General features: G+C 43.3%; 1 protein-coding gene across 2 annotated transcripts; it reads right to left on the bottom strand.

Annotated features, from left to right (window-relative positions):
- Window positions 1–582: 582 nt before the first annotated feature.
- On the bottom strand, window positions 583–14,687 carry nr1h4 (nuclear receptor subfamily 1, group H, member 4). Of its 2 annotated transcripts, none has more exons than XM_069686590.1 (9): window positions 14,591–14,687; window positions 9,832–10,209; window positions 5,453–5,593; window positions 4,373–4,515; window positions 4,147–4,245; window positions 3,742–3,841; window positions 3,512–3,658; window positions 922–1,035; window positions 583–821 (listed from the first exon to the last, which is right to left on the bottom strand). In XM_069686590.1, the coding sequence occupies exons 1-9, from the start codon at window positions 14,685–14,687 to the stop codon at window positions 583–585; spliced, it is 1,458 nt and encodes a 485-aa protein (XP_069542691.1). The 2 variants fall into 2 exon arrangements, with proteins under 2 accessions (XP_069542691.1, XP_069542692.1); XM_069686591.1 differs by lacking the exon at window positions 14,591–14,687 and adding an exon at window positions 11,856–11,886.
- Between the last annotated feature and the right edge of the window lie 1,572 nt (window positions 14,688–16,259).

The following is a 16,259-nucleotide window of genomic DNA, read 5'->3' as shown; positions in this document are numbered from 1 at the left end:
TTTCTATGAAACCCCACTGATGTAAAATATTCAAAGAGGGTCAAATGTTGGCAAAAAAAAGACATAAAAAGTGAACTCCTGTGTTACCTTGATACTCCTGTACGGTTGTTTCCTCGGTCTGTGTGAGAAGAACAGTTTAAGAACGCTCCAACGTGAACCTTGTTCCTCGTTATCTTCTTATTTATTGAGGCAGAACATACAGCTTTTGCATATTTACAGCAGGTACAATAAGTAAGTGCTATGACTTTTACAAATAAAAAAATTAACCCTTTATTTAACTCAAAGTATTCTCAACTTTACACTTCTTATGAGGACCAGCTTTACTTTGAAAAAGTTCCAGTGTTTCTTACTAATCACGCTGGTTATACAGGACGTCTCAAGTCTCAAGAATCACACAGTAAATATAAAATCCATGAGCAGGATAAACACAAAGAATAAACCGTTCATCTAGTCAACTCATCACTGTTGCCATCAAGGTCAGCCAGCACATGGGGCAACGTGGTCGTGTGTCCAACATAAATCTGCGTGCATAAGTCGTCGACCCGTCTCTTTCATGTCGTCGTCCCTATGTCTCCACTTGCATCACTGCACGTCCCAGATCTCACAGAGCAGGGGGGTAAATTTGTGGTCGTTTGTTCTCCAGGATGTGAGCATCTCTGCGTGGTAGTGGTTGAGTGTCCTCAGCTCTGTCAGACGGCCCAGGAGGCGAGCAAAGTACTGCGGCTCCTGTGGATGCTGCAGCACACACAGCTTCCTCAGCATGTCCAGCATGGTCTCCTGAAGCCGCTCCACAGCCGGCTGGTCCTTCACGTAAGGCCGATCTGGAGAGGTGATGGGATGACAGACACAAAATAGATGGGTGAAATGATTACAGAAAAAAATGGTGTCTTTTCAAAATAAAAGCTGTTGACGGTGGCTCACCTGGTGTCAGGATGGTTACAGTGGTGAGGAGAGCCTGTTCCTCCTGTGCCATGTGGAGTTCTCCGATGCTTTTGTAAAAGTTGAACATGGGTGTGATGAATTCCTCTGATATGCCTGCAGAAAAAATAACAAACATATCAGTCAAAGATATCTATAGTGCATTGATACAAGCAAGTTTCCTATATGAGCTGGTACGATTAGTAGTTTTTTCACACATACAGCACTAAATTAACAATGTCCTCGTCCAGACATACAAGGCTCAAACACGCAAAAGAAGCACTGCAGGAGAAAAACAGATTCATTTAGGGGAATTCCTGTCTTCTATATGTTCAGGTGTGTAAATGACAAGTTGGTTCAAACCCTTTTAAAACTGCTCCAGTGGATCGCTTCGGCCGCCGGACGTGACAGGAGTGAATACTGGTAGTTTTAGCAAGACAAAAAGCTGTTATAATGAGTGTAGATATATCTGACTGTATATATAGATGGACGACGCATCTACATCTGCTCTCATTGTACTAAATTGAAGCCAAAATAGCCCCCGGGACAGGCGCTGCCATCTTGCGATGGTGGGATCATTTGGAGTCAGAGCTGCGCAGTAGAGATCAGCGGGTGGAACCGCTGTAGCCACTTCTGCTAACCATAACACACACTTCCTGAAAAACAGCAAAGATCCCGCATGTTGACTTATTTAACAGCAGGTTGGTCTGACGTTTACAGATATGTAAACTTCAATGACTGTAGTGATTGTTTTAGTCACGTTTCCTCTCACCGTTCCTCCTCTACTCTGCTAATCAGGAACAGATCGACTGCAGGAGCCGGATTGGTCAACAGAGCTGTCAATCATCCTTTTGACAGCATCAAATAACTAATTAAAAACAAATTTGTCAGAAAAATTAACTCATGGACATAAATCAGCATGATAAGAACTAACTATAATGACAGAAACCATGTTTGAGAAACATTTATTTGGCATGTATTTCGATTTTACAGTTTGACTCATGTGCCATCTGTTAACATGGAGGAGGCGGGCTTTATGACCTATACTGCAGCCAATCAGCAGGGGGCGATAGAGAGGGTTTGGCTTCACTTTTAGGGAGCTGTTATGTCGTCCATGTTTTTATAGTCTATGTGTAAAACGTGTGTGTAGAATATTACAGAAGGAAGAAGAGGAAAAAGTAGAAGGAGCTTGTCTTACATCACAGTCTGCACAAATGCACTGCAAAAAATGTCCTATTCTGTACTTCTCCTTGCCTATAAATGTCATCATAAAATTCACAATAATTAAAGAAATACATATTCAAAGTTTATCCTCTGTGTTTTTACACGGTAACTTTCAGACCTGAGCTGCTTGTGGTAATATTATAACTCTGCAGTGTTTTCACATTTCACAAAGGTTGTGTGTTTAAAGCGCTGTCATGCTTAATAGGCAATACAACGATTAACAGTTGATCACGCTGATAACTCAAAGGTTCAACCACTAACTGAGAGGTTAAGGGTGCGTTGTACTTTACTGAGACGAGTGTTAAAAAGAACTGGAAAAGAAGAGAGAGAGGAGGAAAGAAAATGTGAGAGGAGGAGCATAAAAGGTCAGAAGTGATGTAATTTAATTGCATTAAATCTTAACAGCTTTAATCAAATATTTTCTGGTCGTTAACTTGTACAAAACTTCCCTGCTGTCCCTCATAAGGGAACGTTAAAGTTCTCTTAGTCATCTTAAATGTTTGCATTCAGCCGCCACACTGGCAACAGTTCCGACTTCACTCTTCAAACTGGCAGAGGCTGCCTGTCTGCCCGGGCTCATCATCACACATTCAGAAATGCCAGAGGGGCTCAGAGGGAGAGAAGAGGACAAAAGGCCTCTCGATGTTTAGATAAGAAACAATGCTCTCTTCAGACAGCTCTGCTCACTTATTCCCCCACACTGGCCTTTAGTGTGAATATCTCTCATCCCAACCATTCACACCAGAGCTGCGCTGAGGGACTGCCGCTGTCTGTCTAACTGTCCAGCCTGGTTGACATAATGACACCTCACATTAATATAAATGATCTCTAAAACCACCAGGAGAGAGACGGAAGAGGAAAACCTCCCCATGTTAGAAACAACTTATATGTGTGTGTTAAAGAATAAACCCAAGGCCACTTAAGACCTGAGTTTCCTTAGATGCTCCCTTTGACCCGTCAGCACGCCCCCACACACACACACCACGCAAAGTGAAACTGTACCCAGTGAGGGTGTGCGTGCACGTGTAACCAACACCCTGCCAGAGATCAACAGGTCAGCACGCATCTCCCAGCTGCATCACAGAGATCAGGCAGATCAATAATTAAAGGAAGATCCGACTGGAACTGGCTGCTCGGCTGCAGGGGGAACTCAAAATGTGGTGATGCTGCCTGAGCGGCCTGCTGCTACTCAACGACTCAGACTCATGAAGGGCGTTATTCTGTCTGATATAACAGTAAAGATATGGGAGCATCATTCTGAGTGACGAAAGACGATTGTTGTGGTTACACAGTCTGAGCTCTGCAGGTTGTGCGGTACGGTGTAGCAGAGAGAGGCTTACATTTCCACATATCGCTCCAGCTGACTCACCGCTCTTACGTATCCTCTCCTCCAAAACCTCTGTGTGTCCGCTGGGCATCTTTCTGCTGAGCACCTGAGCCGAGCGCAGAAACATGGCCTCCACAGCCGAACCCTTCAGCAGAGCGATCTGATCCTCTCGATCCAGAGAGAGAAACCCTGCGGGAGGCATCACACCCGTCACTCATTTGTTATGATCTCATGGTAGCAGTGTGTCAGGATTCTCTCTAACAGATTAATACCTGGAATATTTTTGGTAAACTCCACCAGAACTTGAACTTGACTTGTTGCCATCTCCGTCAGAAGGAGGAAGTTTTCCTCCGCGCTGTACTGATCTTGTAGCTGGAGGTTAAACAAGAAGCGGAAACAATCAGACAAATGGTCCAAATGTGGCAGCTTTAATAGATTATTCTTTGGGCCATTTTGCCTTTATTAGATAGGACAGCTGACAAGAGACAGGAAATATGGGGAGAGGAGAGTGGGGGGCGACATGCAGCAAAGGGCTGAGGGCCTGTGGCTGCTTCTTCTAGTAGCGACTGCTCTTCCCACTGAGCTAAACCAGCGCCCCCATTTCTGATCTTTATTTCTTTATATCAGGAATCTTAAATAGTTTAAGTAGAAGTACAGTTTAAAGATCTATAGTTTACCAGTTTTTTGGCCACATCTTGAGGAATCTGATGTCTGTTGTAAGCATCCACGATGACATTTATGAGCGACTGCTGCTCTTTGGTGATTTCAACTTTTTCCTGGAAACAAACAGAAAACTTGTTCATACGACACAAATATGGAATATGGGGAAATAAAATAGTTGGAGACACAGACAGTGAGTGGGTAAATAAAAAAGCGCAAAGTTGGAGACACGGCAGAGGCTACCTTTGACAGCTTGGTGGTCGAGGTGACCTGTTTGCTGTCCGCGATGTCCGCTCCCTCCGTCTCGTCTCCGGTCATCGGCCCCGGGGAGGCCTTGGTGTTCTTTCGCAGCCTTTTCGACTTACACTGGATCTCTGTCAGCAGGCCTGCCAGCGGTGATGAAGGCTTCACTATGTGTGTTAAATACCTCGCAGCGCTTTATTCAACAGCATTCGTTTTCATTCATCAAAGTTTGAACAAATAGAATTACTAGAGGAGCGGGACACTTAATCAAAGACTCAGATTTTAACATCATGTATGCCTGCTCTACTTTTTCTGCTGCACAACTATAACTTGTTCAACCAATCAAGCATGAATGTAAGTCGAACAAGAAGGCACGTAATCATATCACTAAGACAGAAATCAGCCTAATAATCATCCGTCTTTTCACACTTTGACCAGCAAAGTCTCTCTTGTTGAGCTCTTATGTCACCAGCAGGTCGACTCATGAATGCTGCCCTGCAATATTCATCACAACTTCCCTGCACTATTCATGAGCAACAGGAGTCCAATCCGTCCTCCTGCTCTTTAAACTGACAGCTCCTAATAGACCAAATAACTAGTAATCCTCCGGAGACTCCGAGCTCACATTTACAGGCTCTGTTTTCACACTGAGGTTTGCAGGGTTTATGAAAATACAGACCACTACCTTCTGACACAGCCAAACGTGTTAAGATAGCTTTTAAGGCGAACAACACACATTACAGGTTCCTTTAAACAACAGCAGCCATTTTGAAGGTGTTGATTTTTCCTAATTGGAGCTAAAGCTGCTTTAACCGCTTCTATTCCTGTAACAGTAACAAAAGCTGCACCTTTCTTTTGTGTGATATGTGACACTCAACCCCTCAGTACAATCCAACAGGCCGTGTCAGAATGGAAAATGAGGGCTCACCCCGACAGCCTCTGACAGCCTCTCCTGACAAAACACACAGTGTGTGTGTATGGACGACGCAAGCCAGTTTAAAATGATGCACAGTGGGTTTTTTTTAACATCCTGTAGTCTTTAACAGGAAGAGAAATCCATTAATAATCAGTGATACTCACATTCAGCCAGCATGCCCATCTCCTTGCACTTCCTCAGCCGACACTCCTGGCATTTCCTGCGCATGTACATGTCCATCTCGCAGTTTCCGCCACTCTTGCATTTGTACACGGCATTCTTTGTTATGCTCCGTCTGAAGAAACCTGCACATGGTTAACAAAACGAGGTATTATCACGAGCCAGGTACAGAAGACGCTTTACACACAGTATGTTCTGATGACGGCGGTGAACAGTAACCAAGTACATCCACAAAAGTACTCTCTTCAAGGATATTTCCCAGCAGGTACTTGTTTCTGTTTAATGCTACTTAAATGCTACTTTTTCTAAATATAATTAATGCCAGCTGTGTTTAAACTTTGCAGATTGGTTGTATGTAAAAACGCATTTGTCTTTTGAATATAATGAAATCTTTCAATTCAACTACGGGACGCCTGTGTAGCTCAGCAGTTAGACGGTGTGTCCCACGTACAGTCTTCAGCGCAGCGGTCCCGGGTTCAACTCTGACCCTCGGCCCTTTGCCACATGTCAATGACTCTATCCACTGTCCTACCAATAAAGGCAACAGCCAATTTAAAAGAATAAAAACACAAATAGATAAATCCGACTAGGCTATAACACTGTGTAAAGTAAATTAGCTACCTCAACTAACACAAACAGCAAAAGTCTGCTTGCGTCAGTGGTAATACTACGATAATGATAAATACATATTATAATACAGCACTATGAAAGGGTTCATTCTGCATATCAGTGTGCACTGATTTTACTTTGAAATGGTGCATTTGTTAGCATAAAGTTGCTCATGTAAACATCCATCAGTTTGGACATTATCAATCAATAGGAGGGTCGTGTTTATCGCAACCTAATCTCAGATTTTCCATAGAAATGTAGAATCTGTAGGCAGGAACGGGGATTCTGGTTTCTGTTCGTACAACACTTGTAGTCCGAGTACTACTGACCAATCACGCATCAGCAGGCTGCGCCGTATGCAGGAGGAACAGTCCGGGTGGAGAGTTTTCTCCTGAATTTCCCCCCCAGGGGTTAATAAAGTATTTCTGATTCTGATTCTGAGAGAGCAACGTCATCACCATAATAACATCCCGGCTCCAATCAGCAGCTGTCTGATGATGTATTAGCTTCTTATTAATCTCTGTAAACACACATCTGCATGCTAACAGCTCACAATCTGTTCTAGATCTAAAAATGCGACTTGAGATAAATTCCATTCCATAGATTTCCCGACTTCCTTGAATGCATCAGAAATGATCAATCCGACCTCCTTTCACCAAATAAGCATTTTAAAAGTTGTTGTCTTCTCCTCTTGAGGACAGACCTGACACAGCTTGCATTTTTAACAGGTAAGACCCGTTCATTAAAGTAAATCAGAAGAAAATATTTTTCTGTAAACAATGCAGCACACCGCAAAGGAAGTCCTGACTGGAAGTCGTTTATCGCTAACCGCTGGCTACATGCCCAGGCATGTTCACCGTTGTCCCCAGAGGCAATCCGAGATTGCTGGCAACCTAATGAAGGTAATTCCAGTAATCACTCATATTTTAACTCTCTTTTTGCCTCCATTAAAATCTTTAGCTGCTAAACGCTCCACTATATTCACCAGCTTTACTCCGCCTGCTGTTTGCTGCTTAGCTAGAAATGTAAAGTGAGTTAACTTTTTAGCTAAAATCAGCTGCCTGCTGGTCTCGAGCTCCAGAAACACACTGATGAGATCTTACAGACTGAACCAACACACTGGTTCAGTCTGTAAGTTGCAGGATGGAAATACAAAAAAAATAAGATGCTAAATCTTTCAGGTGAAGAATGTTCTGCGGGTTCATGCAACCACTTACACATCGTCATTTTATCCACAATTAGTATGAAAATATTGAAAGCTGTTTTTAAACGACAAGGTGATGAAAATGTGCAGGTTACACTCTGCTGAACGCAGCTGGCAATGATCCAGAGAGAGAGGGAGAGCGACAGAGCAAAACACACACAGACACGCGCGCACACACAGAATAACCTTGGAACAGTTATTAGACATTCTGACAGACGACATCAAGCAGAATGACACGCGTTAGCGTAGCGGAGCTCAGGTTGCTCGTGCATTGTGCAGCAGTAAGCTGAGAGGGAACCCAATCTGGCAGCGGCACCAGGTAGACCCGAGCCTTTTCTCAGTCGAATGGCAGGACGGCCCGGCTGCTGCGCTGCTGGCATTGTCTGGCTCACAGTGTGGAATTACACTCAAACCTATTCAACCTGTGGTTTGGCAGGAATCACAGCAGAATTACCCTGTCATAAAAACATGTTGAGGAGCTGAAGCATCAGTTTTACATGGAGGAGGTTGTAAAGTTGTGCTTTTACTGGAATATTTCCTCATAGATCCTTTGCTCCCTTTGAATGGGATCAATCTTTTCTTCAGTTCAGAAAGTCACAGTGATTAGTTTTTACGGCCTTCCGCTGGCATACAACGTTATATGGATCCAACAGTATTATGCAACAGGGCACAGCTGTGGTGGTAATAACTGTAAAGAACAATTAAACATCCCTTAACTTGGTTTTACCTCTAGCACACAAACAGGAAGCAAATTCCTGACAAAACGATAAACGGTAAGGATTGTCCCTTACCTGCTCCTCAGTCAGGCCTTATATGAATCAACAGAGCTCTCGTTTTAACAACAAATGAAATGGATTTAATGTCTCTCAGATGTCTTGAAAATCTCTCAAGTCAACAATTAATGACAATAATGATAAAGCTCATTCAACACTGCTGCAGCCTTCATCTGTTACATCACATCATCTACCTGGAAGCAGCGTCTTTCCAGACAGAGGTGTGTGCAGTGGGTGGTCTGGGGTGGCAGGGGCCTCCCTGAAATCTGATTGGCTACCGAATAACCCTAAACTTTGATTGGCTATCTGGCAAGTCAGATTTGGGACTTAAATTCAACAACTTGTCGGGCAGATAGAAGCCTTTTGTAGCGTATTGATGTCGATGATACATGTTCGTTTTGAGTCCTTGAAGTATGAAGCATGGCAGATGTTTTAATCTTAAAACCTATACCACATGAGGTGTAACAACTGTGTGTATTGTAATGTTCATAGTTCAAGTAGCCTAGATATGATGAGAGGAGCCAGACTTGTGTGCGCACACATACTTAATGCCAGTGTTAATTTCGTTGACAAAAATTATGACCAAAAATGTTTGTCAACGGTCGTTTTACCATGAGAAAGACGTGACGCTGACGAGCTAAAATAGATTGTTGATAATAAAAAGTCTGACGACACGTATGCTTTGTTTTCGTTAACGAAACGAGACGGGACTAAAATGTTAGAGGTGGACTGTCGGACATTTAACATCCGCAATATTTTAAAGCCTGAAGCATCAGTCAGGGATGACAGGAATCACGAAGGTGGGCATGAACTTTCTCTGTTAAGCCAGGCTCTCTGCTTCAGGCTCTGAGCACGCTCACAGAAAGAGGGGCCTTTAACGCATCATTTGACATTCTTCTGCACAAAAAGGATCGATCATCGGCTGTCTGCTTCAGTCAGACTGTTTGCATGAGAAGTAATGTTTAGTTGCTGTGTCTTCATTGTTCTTTTATGGATGCTCTGCTGGAAATAAAGTGTAAATTTTACCAGAAGGGAGACGGGGGAGGGGGGGACATATTTTCTCAAGAGAGAAAACGTTTTGACTAAAATTAATAACTAAAATGTGATTACTTTTTATTGACTAAAACGGGACTAAAATGTTTTGAGTTGTCGTCGACTAAAACTACACGTGACTAAAACTAATTAGCTTTTTCGTCTGAAGGCTAAGACTAAAAAAAGCTGCCAAAATTCACACATTATGCCATCCCTGCCCTAATTGGTCAAAATTCCCACTTTGCCTACTATTATTGATATTTTGAAGAAAATCTCAAGAACGACCCTCTCACCTACATTCCTACAGTATCAGCTCTGGCTGTGCAGTTCAGAGGATGAGATGGACATTATAAAAAGCAGTCCACGTCCGTGTTTTGGTACAGTTTGCTTTCACATCTGATGCGTACCGTACCCATGTACACATGAACCGTACTCGAGACCACCTTTTCAAGTGGATCAAAGAACCGTGCCCGAGTACAGTACACAGTGTTCACACTAATCAAACGAACTGGCCTTTGGGATCAAGTGTACTCGGATCCTGGCCCGGGTCCCTAATGTGAAAGCCCTCTTATTCTGCCCTCGCTGACTGCCTTACTGTGCATGACCAAAGAACTTTCGTCTGCGTTGGAGTCGCAGTTTGTTGGTTCTGAATTGTTAAATAAAGTGTAGAAAATGCAATCAATCAAATCGGGGAGTGATAAAAACTCTTATCATATTTAAGTTGCTCCGGTGCATCTTCTCTCACCTTTGCATCCCTCACAGGTGAGAGCGTTATAGTGGTATCCGGAGGCCTTGTCTCCACACACCACACACAGTTCCTCCCCTTTGACCCTTCCGGCCTGCGACATGTGCCGGGTCCTCTTGCACACGGCAGGCACCACCGCAGACGTCTCCTCCATCTCAGCCTCGTAGCTGACCTCCAGGGGTCCTTTCCTCAGTTCATATATCCCCGTTTGTGAGTACCATTCGTCCCCGTTGTACTGAGGGTAGTAGTTCTGACTGGAGTAGTATGTTGTGGAAGACATGGCTGGCTCCATGGATTGGTACTGCATGCTGGGATAGCCGGTGAAGGGTAGGATGTCCGGATCATGCAGGAGAGGACTGCCTTGATCTGCCAGAATATCTGAGAACAAATAAGGAGAGGGATGATGAAAGTGCTTCAAAACAGCGTGTACAGAAGATAACTCAAGGTACACTTACTCGCTTTTCCTCATTTAAATGGCATTTTGTGGCCTCCAAAACGGAGATAGCTTAGTCATCATTACATGGCATAAGTATGGAACCAGATAAAGACAGCTGAAGCTATCATCACGACAGCAGAGTACTCTCACTATGCTGAGGAAGATCATGAGATGTGGTTAAAGCTTTGAAGGTTTGTAAATGGACCTTAAGTTCTGACCAAAACACTGTTTTCAAGGTCAGACTTTCATAAATAGTAAAGTTACTTAATTAAGATAAGATGTCTTGGAGTAATCAAGTTTGTCAGTAAGCCGTCAAATACCATTGGATGTGTTAAGGTCCTGCACCAGTAAATGTTGATCTATACCAAATATGTTGGCTTTAAACACAACATCGATTTAATCACTTCAGGTTGATGTGTTTCTGGCCTACTGGCAAAAGTCAACTTCAATATTCACAATTTTTGAGGTGTTTTTGGCCCTGTTGCTCATGATGGAATTATCCTGCTCTTTAGCTCCACCAGCTTGTTGCTAACTTTGTGTGATGTTTTAGTGCGGGGTCTTCCTGCGTGTGTTTATCACAGATTTTTAGCGGAAAACATCCATCCATTATCTATACAGCTTATCCTGTTCAGGGTCGCGACTGGCAGCCAACCCCAGCTGTCATCGGGTGAAAAAGCGGGGTGCACCCTGGCAAGTGAATCACAGGACTGACACGCAGAGACAGACAACCTTTCCCGCTCACGACAGCCGATTTAGAGCCACCAGTGAACCTAATGAGCATGTCTTTGGACTGTGGGAGGAAGTCTGAGAGAAAGACCCACACAGAAAGACCCACTTCGTCCGAAGTGGAGTTTGAACTAGTTCCCTTCTAGTGCTAACTACTGCACCACCGTGCAGCCCCAGCTAGCTGATATATCTGGGTAACCAAAACTAAATCAGTCAAGTTGTCAGGCAGAGAACCAAAACAAATACCTGAAAGATGCTAAAACACACAGTTGAATTGAGGGCAGCAGAATCTGGTCAATATAAGGTCACATCGCTTCAAGGGACCCTTTTCCCATTACAGGTAGTCATGTCACCAACTTTTAATAAGGAGTGTTATTCTAGCTTTAACAATATGGACTGGTTGCTTATCAGAAACATACAAAAGGAGATCTATTTTCATTAATGTCAAAGTCACACTTTTGTCTCAGCCTTGACGGTCTGTGCAACACGATGCTTATGATCATTAAAGCTTTTATTCTGATAAGGAAAACTGTTTGAAGCTTGTTAGACCGGAGAGTGTCTCAGCAGCAGTCGGACACACACACACACACACACACACACAACACATACTATAAACCCATAAATGATTAACAGCTGAGCACACTGTGCCTGTCAGAAAGACATGTAACTCAACTCCAAACAAGTTGACAGTTTGTGCTACATGTGACATTATAGTTAAAAGCAGCACAAAGGTGATTCGAACCATTTCACAGACCATGTGTCTACTCTACTCCTACTCCGATGATCCCGTTATTGTGCAAGGGTCAAATCTGTTGTCAAAGCAACCAACACTGCAGTATCTGTAAGTACATGTAACACTGACCTCTTGAAGGCTTGGTCTGGACCATGGCCATCTCCGTGTGACCGACACACAAACTACTCAGAGACGTTACGCTCTGAACCCGACAGTCCAGCTGTGTTCTGTAGATCAGTCCTTCCTTTACCTCTCACCAACGATTCATCTTCCATTTATGTCTCCAGAGGGGAAAGCTTCCTCTAAAGACCTGAGAACAGCATATGAAGTTCTGAACTACGACGGCTCTTGCTTAAGAAATCCCTAGAGGAACAAAGGTTGCCACAGCTACTCATTAACCACGCAGTCACATTTCTTTACATCATTACAAGTAGCTGGCTGATGAGTGAAGTCAATGCTACCAGCTGGCTGCTACTGTGTGCTGGGGCTCCAGTTTATTAATGGACGTGAACTAGTAACAGCAATTATGTGATTTATGTGATTTTATTTCTCTCTGCTTATTTAGCTTCTTTAAAACTAAAGTCAGATTTACTACAGAAGCTGTCGCTGTTGTTTTTGAAGTACAGATGTATCATGACATTTTTTGTAAGACGCCCCGAAAAACTCATTTGCTCTAACTTCTACTACATCCTCTTAAAGTGACAGGAGCCGGGAATTTCAGTTATTTTAAGCTTTCTATTTAACTTCCTTGTCGGCTAGTTTTCACTCTTGAGCGCAGCACGTGGTGTAAAGGTTTTACAACACTATTTGGAGGTGTGTCTCGAGCAGTCACACTAGAACAGGAGGTGTGTGATTGGTTGTTGTTACAATAAATATACAGATCAGCCTCACACCACAGTATTTCTCCTGATATATATAATACTTGAATAGATTTCTATGCATAGGAGGGAGACAGCAGCAAGCTAGAGACATGTCAGTCCAACACTATTGGAAGGGTTTCCATGACAGGTGGTGCAGACATCATGTTTCCCTCAGAAGCAATAAGTATAATTTTATTAATCAGCAAAGTTTTCACCTAACGTTGCAATCAGGTCGAAAGTTCAATTTGTCAAAAACAAACCGCAACCTCCAGGCCACACCCCTGGAGAAAGTGCCAAAACTGTAGTTCCTCAAGTGGCCACTTGAGGCTGGCTCCAAAAGTGAGTCAGTCCCTATTATCATCATATTAAAGTGATAATCTCAAAGATTTTCATTTAAATAAATGTTTGTTAAGTCACTATCTATTGCAGAATGAGGTAACACAATGGAGATTGAGCCTATGGCCCACTGATGAAAGCCTTTGCATTTGCAGTATTACGGACTGGGTGTCTGTGGTAAAAAATCACAAGTGCCGCCCAGTTAGTGACGTGTTTTCCATCACCCAGCAGTGGTTGGTCTGCCAGAGAGGGTAGGCGGAGCTAAGCGGCTGCATTTCCGGTCTCTACAAGTGTTGCGAGTAAACAGTAATCTACTATGGCTGAACAAACAAAGAAAAGATCGTTGACTACAGATACAACCTCAAAAATAAGTGAAAATCCAAAGCAACAAATTCGATGCTCAGATGAAGGCAAACAGTCTAAAAAGGAAAGCGACCGTCAGCCAGTAAAAATCAAGAGTTACAACCGGAGCCAACCATGGACTTGAAAACATTGTCTGGATATCTGGCAAGTGTGCTCCCGCAATTACCGTTTATCGCCACAGGTGCCACCAAAGAGAACGAAACTGAGATCTTCAAAATGATATCCCCAACTACACCAGAATTAAACATGTTTACAGCCTGGTACAAAAAAACGGTTTTGGTCTCTGCAGCTGTTTTCATGATAACTGTAACCCATTTTTAAACAACTCACCTGTGTGCATTATATTAAGACCTAAAGGTATGCATAATTACGGGCATGATGACTTTGATTGACAGGTGGAAGCTGCTGGATGTCTGATTGGCATCACCTGAGCTAATTCAGTCACTGAACTTAACCCGTGGTATGTTTTAGTTGATGCCTTTTGGGCGATTTTTTTCATGCAGATATCGGAAGAATAATATGGCTTGCTATGCCGCTAATTGTACTAACAGACCACCCAAGAAGTCTTCTTTTAATCAGTGACAATATTGTGTTATACTATTTATATGTGAGCACACATTAGTAGGTATCGGTGTCTGCTTCTGTACCTAGCTTGTTAGCTTTTAGTGTTACTCAATTAAGTATTTATGTGCAGCAGCCAGTGCATAGGAGTCAGGGAGGTTGTTGGCTTTATCCTGTGTTGTTCACCAACCTCACTCTCTCAATAGAAATGTTGTCGAGTGAGCGACGAGACGGCTATGCTCCAAAAGCTCCCTTAGCATCTCCAGTGTTTAAAATAAAAAACTCTGGTTAGCAACCATCACAGAAAGTATCTCATTCTGTGGGAAACAAGATGGCTAACTGGCTAATTTGCCTGCGAACCAACTAGTCACGGGCATGGACTGAATAGCTCTGATAACTTGGTGTTTGCAAACCCCTCGCTCCTCTCCAGCGGCTTCAAAAAGGCGGTTGGCTAACCAATGGGTGACGTCAAAGATGCTATGTCAATTATAGTCTATGGTCCAAAACTAATGCTAAACTAATGAAACTCCCACAAGCGTCTGCTGTGTTTGGTGCTAAATATAAATGGTTAGCATGTTAATACACTAAACTTAGATAGTAAATCGTTTACATTATAACTGCAACACCAGCACATTAATGTTGTCTCTGAAAGCATGTTAGCATTAAGCTTACGTCAACACTTTGTGGCTCCTATGTAGTCTTGTGTTGTGTCTGTCTGAGCTGGTTCAGGCTGCGTAGACTTACCAAACAAGTGTGAGCTCTCTGGGATGGAGAATTCATCGCTGGGTGGGATTTCCAGCTGTCCCACCACATTGATGTCGGGGCCCACCCACTCATTCATTCAGGAGGGTCGTCGGGCACCAACTCAGAAAACAAAAGTTGGACTGGGCCACAGAGTAGCAGCAAGCCTCTGTTTACCTCTGTAAAAAGGATAAAAAGAGTGTGAGGAGTGACCCATGGTGAATTTCTTCTGGACACTCTCACAGGTCTGCAGGATCCTCTGAAACCTGCACCGCAATGTAATTAAACATCAGCCATGTAGTCTCTGCATTAACACATGTGACAGCTCTCCCACACAGGGGTGAGATGTTCAGTAGCTGCCTGATGGGGGGGGGGGGGAGGATGAGGGTGAGGCCGCAACAAGGCCTCCCTTAGAGCAGGTCACTGAAAGACTCTTTTTATATATATCCTGATGTTAAACATTTTCAAGTATAAATTGTACTCAACAGGATGTTATAGGATTTTCATGTAATTTAGTAGGCTATATATAATGTATGCAAGTCATGACGTACAGCTCATTTTATAGCATGGTAAATCCTGTATTGTAGAGATAAAATACAGACACCATGGCCACACTGCTTTGAAGGCCACAACATGGTCACATGTGAAACTGAACTTTTATAGACTTCATCTGCCACACTTGTTTTTAATTAACTTCATGTAATTTCCCCAGAGATCCAAAAGCAACCCACATGGACTCATAAAACCTCCGGTCCCCTCTAACAACCCACACAGCAGCAGAACATACCTCAGACACAGTGGCACACGGCGGACTCGTAGAAGTCACCTGTTTGCCACTGGAAAAAGAGAAATATGATCACGCTCGATCTCGTAGTTCTTACCGTATCCCGGACGGCTGATGTTGAATTCCTTCTGGATAACTTTCCTCTTTTTCAGCCTTGTTTCGGATATCCACACTGCGAGTTAGAGCTAAATCAATATAATGAACATTAAACTGCTTGTGTGTCTGCGCTCCAGTGAGAGCATGTGTGAGTGGTTGAGGTCAGGGAGAAATGGATGGTGGTTATTAATTAAACTGTCCATTCCTGTCCATGTCAGCCCCCCCCTCCCCCCCAAAAAACCCTCTTTATCTCACCAAGAGAAGAGGCTGCCTCATGAATTTTCCAGCAGACGAGGAATCCCACAAACATCACCCATGGAGCATACATCTCAGTGTGCTGCTACACGCCTAATCTTTTGTATTTGTTTATCATGTTATTTGTGTCTTCCTTTCACTGAAATATTTTGGATTATTTCTTACCTTTTATAATATTTTTTATAAGCACTGAGAGCCTTGAACCTTGTCCTTGAACCTATCAAAGCCCTCTCATCATGTCACTTCAGTGTGCGGTGCCAGTCCACACCACATATGTTTACATTGGCTCTATCATACCTCAGCGTACCTGCCGCCTCTGTGTACTACACTAAATCAAAATTCTTCCACTCTTTAAAATCCTTAATTTGTCCCAAACCAGGATTGATAGTTTAATCATTGACGGGCTGTTGCTCCATCCAAAGAGGCCCTTCTGAGTCAACACACGGTCTCTCTGGAATAAACAGAACCTTTGCCATTGGCTGCCGGCTGTTTGTGGACTATCTGGTCAGTGTTGAAGAGCATGTGGGGAACGAGCTG

The sequence above is a fragment of the Semicossyphus pulcher genome, unplaced genomic scaffold (genome assembly GCF_022749685.1).
Source record: "Semicossyphus pulcher isolate SPU_LCO1_2020_fin unplaced genomic scaffold, fSemPul1.0.p SCAF_8, whole genome shotgun sequence".
Lineage (NCBI taxonomy): Eukaryota > Metazoa > Chordata > Actinopteri > Labriformes > Labridae > Semicossyphus > Semicossyphus pulcher.
This window is presented reverse-complemented; position numbering and strand designations above follow the sequence as displayed.